We start from the raw sequence: 10,090 nt of genomic DNA on the forward strand, positions 1-10,090 counted from the left end.
ACCCCCTTACTGTTCTCACATTCAAAAGTTTAAAAAACACCATTTTAGGACGTTTGGAGAGAATGTGCATCTGAAATAGGGCACAGGAATGGCACCCTATTCCCTATATAGTCCACTACTTTTGACCCAGGCCCATAAGCACTATGTAGGGAACAGGGTGCCATTTCATGCACAGCCTGAGTGTGTCTTGAAAAATAATAATGATTGGTCAGTTCTGGTACACCAGTCTGTATCAGATGGCAGGATAACTTATCAGACAGGTCAGAAAGGGCTTTGTGTACATTGTCCATCCAGGTGCCCAAGAGGAGAAAGCTGAGATTCTCTGATACCGGAGCAGACACCTCTCAGCCAATCATCAGTCATACCTGGAGGAAGCACAGATCGCTGCACCAGATGAAACCTTTCCCAGGGTGAAAGGACCAGAGGAAACCTTTCCCAGGGTGAAAGGACCAGAGGAAACCTTTCCCAGGGTGAAAGGACCAGAGGAAACCTTTCCCAGGGTGAAAGGACCAGAGGAAACCTTTCCCAGGGTGAAAGGACCAGAGGAAACCTTTCCCAGGGTGAAAGGACCAGAGGAAACCTTTCCCAGGGTGAAAGGACCAGAGGAAACCTTTCCCAGGGTGAAAGGACCAGAGGAAACCTTTCCCAGGGTGAAAGGACCAGAGGAAACCTTTCCCAGGGTGAAAGGACCAGAGGAAACCTTTCCCAGGGTGAAAGGACCAGAGGAAACCTTTCCCAGGGTGAAAGGACCAGAGGAAACCTTTCCCAGGGTGAAAGGACCAGAGGAAACCTTTCCCAGGGTGAAAGGACCAGAGGAAACCTTTCCCAGGGTGAAAGGACCAGAGGAAACCTTTCCCAGGGTGAAAGGACCAGAGGAAACCTTTCCCAGGGTGAAAGGACCAGAGGAAACCTTTCCCAGGGTGAAAGGACCAGAGGAAACCTTTCCCAGGGTGAAAGGACCAGAGGAAACCTTTCCCAGGGTGAAAGGACCAGAGGAAACCTTTCCCAGGGTGAAAGGACCAGAGGAAACCTTTCCCAGGGTGAAAGGACCAGAGGAAACCTAGAAATTCCCAGGGTGAAAGGACAGGGGGTAGAGGAAACCTTTCCCAGGGTGAAACAAACAGTATGAGGAAACCGACCCCCCCCCCCACTAAACAAACACGAGGTGACGAGGCCAGGAGGAAACTAAACTTACGAGGCCAGGGTAAACAAAGGACGAGGCCAGGAAACCTTTCCCAGGGTAAACAAAGGAGTACGAGGAAACCTTTCCCAGGGTGAAAGGACCCCCCCCTAAACAAATAGTAGAGGCCAAACCTAAACAAATTCGAGGCCAGGGTGAGGCCAGGAGGAAACCCCCCACTAAGGACGAGGCCAGGAAACCTTTCCCTAAAGGGTGAAAGGCCAGAGGAAACCTTTCCCAGGGTGAAAGGCCAGAGGAAACCCCCCACTAAACAAATAGTACGAGGCCAGGAAACCTTTCCCAGGGTGAAAGGTACAGAGGAAACCTTTCCCAGGGTGAAAGGACCAGAGGAAACCTTTCCCAGGGTGAAAGGACGAGGCCAGGAAACCTTTCCCAGGGTGAAAGGACCAGGAGGAAACCTTTCCCAGGGTGAAAGGAAGAGGAAACCTTTCCCAGGGTGAAAGGCCAGGAGGAAACCTTTCCCAGGGTGAAAGGACCAGAGGAAACCTTTCCCAAAGGGTGAAAGGCCAGGATCGGACCCCCCCCCCCCTAAACAAAGGGTGAAAGGCCAGGAGGAAACCTTTCCCAGGGTGAAAGGCCAGGAGGAAACCCCCCTAAACAAATAGAGGAAACCTTTCCCAGGGTGAAAGGACCGAGGAAACCTTTCCCCTAGAGGAAAGGTTCCCAGGGTGCCCCCCACTAAACAAAGGAAACCTTTCCCAGGGTGAAAGGACGAGGCCAGGAAACCTTTCCCAGGGTGAAAGGACAGAGGAAACCTTTCCCACTAAACAAAGTACGAGTACAGGAACCTTTCCTAAACAAAGGGTGAAAGGACAGGATCGAAACCTTTCCCACTAAACAAACCAGAGGAAACCTTTCCCAGGGTGAAAGGATCAGAGGAGGAACCCCCACTAAACAAAAAGGAAACCTTTCCCAGGGTGAAACAAAGTGTTGAAGGCAGTGCTATTCAAAGGCCAGGATCGCGACCCCCCCCCCCCACTAAACAAACAGTACGAGTACAGGATCGCGACCCCCCCACTAAACAAACAGTACGAGGCCAGGATCGCGACCCCCACCCCCACTAAACAAATAGTACGAGTACAGGATCCCCCCCCACTAAACAAATAGTACGAGGCCAGGATCGCGACCCCCCCCACTAAACAAACAGTACGAGTACAGGATCGCGACCCCCACTAAACCCCCCCCACTAAACAAACAGTACGAGGCCAGGATCGCCCCCCCCCCCCACTAAACAAACAGTACGAGTACAGATTATTGTATGAGACAATATACAAACGTATTTGAAAAGTATATTTATTTTGGTTTCTTGTAAATGTAATGAATTAAGGGTTATTCGTGGATGTAAAAATCTAAAATGTACTGGTTTTTAAAAATTATTTTTGGGTTGGGTTCATGAGAAATTGCACACAGCAAAATAGGGTCCCTGCTAAAAAAAAGTTTGAATAGCACTGGTCTAAGGGGTTGGGTCTAGGGGTTGATTTGGGACAGGACAACTCCAGCAGACAGGACTGTTACCCTGCTTGTCCCTTTGTGTTGACTGACAGGTCTGCTGTCCAATCAGCAGCCTCAGAACACCAGCACCTTCCAACCAGGGTGGGCTAAGGAGCAGCCAAAGAACAGGCAGTCCACCCCCTGGTCCAGCAGCCAATCAAACACCACTTCCCGGTTCCCTGAGCCAATCGTAACCCTCAGCTTGAAGTTGCCTCCGTCGCTAAGGTTGTTGTTGCTAACAGGAAGTAGGTTGACCACTTCCATATCGAAGGTCACAGCAGAGCCGAGGGTGATGGAAGGCAGCTGGTTGGTCATCTCTTTACCGTTGACAAACACTGCTCCTGGAGGGGAGAAGAGGGAGAGAGGGAGAAGAGGGAGAGAGGGAGAAGAGAGAGAGAGAGAGAGAGAGGGAAAAGGAGAGAGAGAGAGAAGAGAGGGAAAAGGAGAGAGAGAGAGAGAGAGGAAAAGGAGAGAGAGAGAGAGAGGGAGGGAGGGAGAAGAGGAGGGAGAGAGAGAGAAGAGGGAGGGAGGGAGAGAGAGGGAGGAGGGAGGGAGAGAGAGAGAGGGAGGGAGAGAGGGAGAGAGAGGAGGGAGGGAGAGAGAGAGGAAGAAGGAGGGAGGGGAGGGGAGGGGAGGAGAGGAGGGGGGAGGGAGGGAGAGAGAGGTGAGAAAAAAATCTTGACGTTTTGCTACCGTTTAACGCTGCTGCTACGTTGCAATTGTACGCTTTACCAAAATAAAAAGTGATTTTGAGCGTACCGTTGGTGGAGATGCAGACAGCCTGGTCCCTCTGCAGAGACTCTGTCTCTCCCTCACACCCCCCACACACCCCGATACTGTCCCGCTTGTCCACCTGGCCGGTGGCAGAGATCCTACGCAAACACACAAAACACACATTAATCACAGCATAACATTACGCTACAGATTGTGATGGAGAGAGAGGGAGTGTGTGTACTGACTTGAAGGTGAGCGTCTGTCCACAGAAGTAGGTCGGGGCGTTGGAGTAGAGAACCCCAGCTTTAGAGGGGGACGAGTCACTCCGCATGGCGATGTTCCTTCTACTGCTGAGGATGTAGCCCTCACTGCCTGGACACCACTCTGGAACACACACACACACGGTCAGAGAAAAACACACACACACACACGGTCAGAGAAACACACACAGTCAGAGAAACACACACACACACACACAGTCAGAGAAACACACACACACACACACAGTCAGAGAAACACACACACACACGGTCAGAGAAACACACACACACACACACACACACGGTCACACACACACACACACACACACACACACACACAGTCAGAGAAACACACACACACACACACACACACGGTCAGAGAAACACACACACAGTCAGAGAAACACACACACACACACACAGTCAGAGAAACACACACACGGTCAGAGAAACACACACACACACACGGTCAGAGAAAAACACACACACACACACACGGTCAGAGAAACACACACACACGGTCAGAGAAAACACACACACACACACACACGGTCAGAGAAACACACACAGTCAGAGAAACACACGGTCAGAGAAACACACACACACACGGTCAGAGAAACACACACACACACACACACAGAGAAACACACACACACACGGTCAGAGAAACACACACACACGGTCAGAGAAACACACACACACGGTCAGAGAAACACACACACACGGTCAGAGAAACACACACCACCCAGAAGAAGACAGAAACCATGACAACAGTACATCTTCAGTCGAGGCTGACTGCATTTCAACAGGTCTGGCTCCAGGAGACACACCTTCTCACGCCACAGACACTGAGACACAGGAGATGAGACAGGATGTTGAGTGATGCCAGAGAGGACGGTGCTTTACTGACACCAACAGCACGGGAGGTGAAATTACAAGCTAGGTAGCTAGTGTGTGCTAAGTAGCTAGTGTGTGCTAGGTAGCTAGTGTGTGCTAGGTAGCTAGTGTGTGCTAAGTAGCTAGTGTGTGCTAAGTAGCTAGTGTGTGCTAAGTAGCTAGTGTGTGCTAAGTAGCTAGTGTGTGCTAAGTAGCTAGTGCGTGCTAAGTAGCTAGTGCGTGCTAAGTAGCTAGTGCGTGCTAAGTAGCTAGTGCGTGCTAAGTAGCTAGTGCGTGCTAAGTAGCTAGTGTGTGCGTACTAGCTAGCTGCACAAGCAACAATGGTTAACATTACACCCTGGACCAGAGCCAGTGCCCTGACTATTATGTGCCTAACACACTGATGCCCTGGACCAGAGCTAGAGACTCACGATACACGAGACCAACAAACGTCTACAGGTTACGCGAGCACACACCATCAGAGACACAGACATACCATCAGAGACACAGACATACCATCAGAGACACAGAAACACCATCAGAGACACAGAAATACCATCAGGGACACAGAATCACCATCAGAGACACAGAATCACCATCAGAGACACAGACATACCATCAGAGACACAGAAATACCATCAGGGACACAGAATCACCATCAGAGACACAGAATCACCATCAGAGACACAGAATCACCATCAGAGACACAGAAATACCATCAGAGACACAGACATACCATCAGAGACACAGACATACCATCAGAGACACAGCCATACCATCAGAGACACAGCCATACCATCAGAGACATACCATCAGACATACCATCAGAGACACAGACATACCATCAGAGACACAGACATACCATCAGAGACACAGCCATACCATCAGAGACACAGAAATACCATCAGAGACACAGCCATACCATCAGAGACACAGAAATACCATCAGAGACATACTTTGAGGTTCGTAGACCACGCTGTGTCAGCAGAACCTGGAGTTGAACGCATCACCCTGTATCTGCTTCAGGTGTGTCTGTGTTTACCCTGGGGTGTCTGTGTTTACCCTGGGGTGTCTGTGTTTACCCTGGGGGGTGTCTGTGTTTACCCTGGGGTGTGTGTGTTTACCCTAGGGTGTGTGAGTTTACCCTGGGGTGTGAGTTTACCCTGGGGTGTGAGTTTACCCTAGGGTGTGAGTTTACCCTAGGGTGTGAGTTTACCCTGGGGTGTGTGAGTTTACCCTGGGGTGTGTGAGTTTACCCTGGGGTGTGTGAGTTTACCCTGGGGTGTGTGAGTTTACCCTGGGGTGTGTGAGTTTACCCTGGGGTGTGTGAGTTTACCCTGGGGTGTGAGTTTACCCTGGGGTGTGTGAGTTTACCCTGGGGTGTGTGAGTTTACCCTGGGGTGTGTGAGTTTACCCTGGGGGGGGTGAGTTTACCCTGGGGTGGTGTGAGTTTACCCTGGGGGGTGTTTACCCTGGGGTGTGAGTGTTTACCCTGGGGTGTGTGTGTGTGTTTACCCTGTGGTGTGTGTTTACCATGTGGTGTGTGTTTACCATGTGGTGTGTGTTTACCCTGTGGTGTGTGTGTGTGTTTACCATGTGGTGTGTGTTTACCATGTGGTGTGTGTGTGTTTACCCTATAGTGTGTGTGTGTTTACCAAGTCGTGTGTGTTTACCCTATAGTGTGTGAGTGTTTACCCTATAGTGTTTACCCTGGGGGGTGTGTGAGTTTACCCTGTGGTGTGTGTTTACCCTATAGTGTGTGAGTGTTTACCCTATAGTGTTTACCCTGGGGGGTGTGTGAGTTTACCCTGGGGGGTGTGTGAGTTTACCCTGGGGGGTGTGAGTTTACCCTGGGGGGTGAGTGTTTACCCTGGGGCGGGGTGAGTGTTTACCCTGGGGGGGGTGAGTGTTTACCCTGGGGCGGGGTGAGTGTTTACCCTGGGGGGGTGTTTACCCTGGGGGGGGTGAGTGTTTACCCTGGGGTTGGTGAGTTTACCCTGGGCGGTGTGAGTTTACCCTGGGGTGTGTGTGTTTACCCTGTGGTGTGTGTGTGTTTACCATGTGGTGTGTGTGTTTACCCTGTGGTGTGTGTGTGTGTTTACCATGTGGTGTGTGTTTACCATATAGTGTGTGTGTGTTTACCAAGTCGTGTGTGTTTACCCTATAGTGTGTGAGTGTTTACCCTGTGGTGTGTGTGTGTGTGTGTGTTTACCATGTGGTGTGTGTTTACCCTATAGTGTGTGAGTGTTTACCCTATAGTGTTTACCCTGGGGGGTGTGTGAGTTTACCCTGGGGGTGTGTGAGTTTACCCTGGGGGTGTGTGAGTTTACCCTGGGGGGTGAGTTTACCCTGGGGAGGTGTTTACCCTGGGGGGGTTACCCTGGGGTGGGTGTGTTTACCCTGGGGTGGGTGCGTTTACCCTGGGCGGTGTGAGTTTACCCTGGGCGGTGTGAGTTTACCCTGGGCGGTGTGAGTTTACCCTGGGGGGTGTGAGTTTACCCTGGGGGGTGTGAGTTTACCCTGGGGGTGTGAGTTTACCCTGGGGGGTGTGAGTTTACCCTGGGGTGGGTGTGTTTACCATGGGGTGGGTGTGTTTACCCTGGGGTGGGTGAGTTTACCCTGGGCGGTGTGAGTTTACCCTGGGGTGTGTGTGTTTACCCTGTGGTGTGTGTGTGAGTGTTTACCCTGTGGTGTGTGTGTGTGTGTGTGTGTTTACCATGTGTGTGTGTGTGTGTGTGTGTGTGTGTGTGTGTGTGTGTGTGTTTACCATGTGGTGTGTGTTTACCCTATAGTGTGTGAGTGTTTACCCTGTGGTGTGTGTGTGTGTTTACCATGTGGTGTGTGTTTACCATATAGTGTGTGTGTGTTTACCCTATAGTGTGTGTGTGTTTACCAAGTCGTGTGTGTTTACCCTATAGTGTGTGAGTGTTTACCCTGTGGGTGTGTGTGTGTGTGTGTGTGTGTGTGTGTGTGTGTGTGTGTGTGTGTGTGTGTGTGTGTGTGTGTGTGTGTGTGTGTGTGTGTGGTGTGTGTGTGTGTTTACCATGTGGTGTGTGTTTACCTATGTGGTGTGTGTTTACCCTATAGTGTGTGTGTGTTTACCCTATAGTGTGTGTGTGTTTACCCTGTGGTGTGTGTGTGTGTTTACCCTGTGTGTGTGTGTTTACCCTATAGTGTGTGTGTGTTTACCCTAGTGTGTGTGTTTACCCTATAGTGTGTGTGTGTTTACCCTATAGTGTGTGTGTGTTTACCCTATAGTGTGTGTGTGTTTACCCTATAGTGTGTGAGTGTTTACCCTATAGTGTGTGAGTGTTTACCCTATAGTGTGTGAGTGTTTACCCTGTAGTGTGTGAGTGTTTACCCTGTGGTGTGTGTGTGAGTGTTTACCCTGTGGTGTGTGTGTGAGTGTTTACCCTGTGGTGTGTGTGTTTACCCTATAGTGTGTGAGTGTTTACCCTGTGGTGTGTGTGTTTACCATGGGGTGCCAGTGTGGTGTATCCTGTCTGTGGGACGCTCCAGGGGCTCCACTCGGTACGCCCCTCCCCCCGGGCACACACCCTGAACAGATGATCAGTGTGGGGGTCCAGGTGTAGGACCAGGAACTCCTGCTCCGGCCCGATGTAGGTGTCCTCGTACTGACCTGAAGGGGAAGATACCAAGGTTAGGACCATCAACTACCATTAACAAAGCACTATTCTACTAGAACGTACTAGTCATATTATAAAGTACTAGTCATATTATAAAGTACTATTCATATTATAAAGTACTATTCATATGATAAAGTACTATTCATATGATAAAGTACTATTCATATGATAAAGTATTTTTCATACAAAGTATTATTCATACAAAGTACTATTCATATGATAAAGTACTAGTCATATGATAAAGTACTAGTCATATGATAAAGTACTAGTCATATGATAAAGTACTAGTCATATGATAAAGTACTATTCATATGATAAAGTACTATTCATATGATAAAGTACTATTCATATGATAAAGTACTAGTCATATGATAAAGTACTAGTCATATGATAAAGTACTAGTCATATGATAAAGTACTAGTCATATGATAAAGTATGATTCATATAAAGTACTATTCATATGATAAAGTACTATTCATACAAAGTACTATTCATATGATAAAGTATTATTCATACAAAGTACTATTCATATGATAAAGTACTAGTCATATGATAAAGTACTAGTCATATGATAAAGTACTATTCATATGATAAAGTACTAGTCATATAAAGTACTATTCATATGATAAAGTACTAGTCATATGATAAAGTACTATTCATATGATAAAGTACTATTCATATGATAAAGTACTATTCATATGATAAAGTACTAGTCATATGATAAAGTACTATTCATATGATAAAGTACTATTCATATGATAAAGTACTATTCATATGATAAAGTACTATTCCTATGATAAAGTACTATTCATATGATAAAGTACTAGTCATATGATAAAGTACTATTCATATGATAAAGTACTATTCATATGATAAAGTACTATTCATATGATAAAGTACTATTCAATTCAAACATATTATTCATATTATAATGTACCATTCATATAATTACATTTTATAATATATTTCACGTTATAATATGATATAGTATTAGTATTATTAAGCTCTATTAATAAAGTAGTACTAATATGTAATTCTGTGGTTAGGACAACATATCCACAGGCCCAAACAGATTCATGGGATCAGGACCGGTCCCTTTGTTGCACTGAGAGACAGTCGCTGGTCCCTTTGTTGCCATAAGAGACAGTCGCTGGTCCCTTTGTTGCACTGAGAGACAGTCGCTGGTCCCTTTGTTGCACTGAGAGACAGTCGCTGGTCCCTTTGTTGGCATAAGAGACAGTCGCCGGTCCCTTTGTTGCACTGAGAGACAGTCGCCGGTCCCTTTGTTGCACTGAGAGACAGTCGCTGGTCCCTTTGTTGCACTGAGAGACAGTCGCTGGTCCCTTTGTTGCACTGAGAGACAGTCGCTGGTCCCTTTGTTGCACTGAGAGACAGTCGCTGGTCCCTTTGTTGCAGTCGCTGGTCCCTTTGTTGCACTGAGAGACAGTCGCTGGTCCCTTTGTTGCACTGAGAGACAGTCGCTGGTCCCTTTGTTGCACTGAGAGACAGTCGCTGGTCCCTTGCACTTTGTTGCACTGAGAGACAGTCGCCGGTCCCTTTGTTGCCATAAGAGACAGTCGCTGGTCCCTTTGTTGCACTGAGAGACAGTCGCTGGTCCCTTTGTTGCACTGAGAGACAGTCGCTGGTCCCTTTGTTGCACTGAGAGACAGTCGCTGGTCCCTTTGTTGCACTGAGAGACAGTCGCCGGTCCCTTTGTTGCACTGAGAGACAGTCGCCGGTCCCTTTGTTGCACTGAGAGACAGTCGCCGGTCCCTTTGTTGCACTGAGAGACAGTCGCTGGTCCCTTTGTTGCACTGAGAGACAGTCGCTGGTCCCTTTGTTGCACTGAGAGACAGTCGCTGGTCCCTTTGTTGCACTGAGAGACAGTCGCTGGTCCCTTT

At 48.3% G+C, this 10,090-nt stretch overlaps 1 protein-coding gene across 3 annotated transcripts in view; it reads right to left on the bottom strand.

Annotated features, from left to right (window-relative positions):
• Positions 1 to 2,478: 2,478 nt before the first annotated feature.
• The window catches only part of LOC124020305 (cytokine receptor-like factor 3), a 33,876-nt gene continuing 26,264 nt past the window's right edge, over positions 2,479 to 10,090 (bottom strand). For all 3 annotated transcript variants that reach the window (XM_046335657.1, XM_046335656.1, XM_046335658.1), the window contains 4 exons: positions 8,018 to 8,182; positions 3,652 to 3,790; positions 3,452 to 3,564; positions 2,479 to 3,033 (listed from right to left, as the gene is read on the bottom strand). In XM_046335657.1, coding sequence (XP_046191613.1) covers positions 2,768 to 3,033; positions 3,452 to 3,564; positions 3,652 to 3,790; positions 8,018 to 8,182 — 683 coding nt within the window. In that variant the 3' untranslated portion in view covers positions 2,479 to 2,767. The remainder of the gene's footprint in view (positions 3,034 to 3,451; positions 3,565 to 3,651; positions 3,791 to 8,017; positions 8,183 to 10,090) is intronic.

The sequence above is a fragment of the Oncorhynchus gorbuscha genome, unplaced genomic scaffold, assembly GCF_021184085.1.
Source record: "Oncorhynchus gorbuscha isolate QuinsamMale2020 ecotype Even-year unplaced genomic scaffold, OgorEven_v1.0 Un_scaffold_807, whole genome shotgun sequence".
NCBI classification, from domain to species: Eukaryota; Metazoa; Chordata; class Actinopteri; order Salmoniformes; family Salmonidae; genus Oncorhynchus; species Oncorhynchus gorbuscha.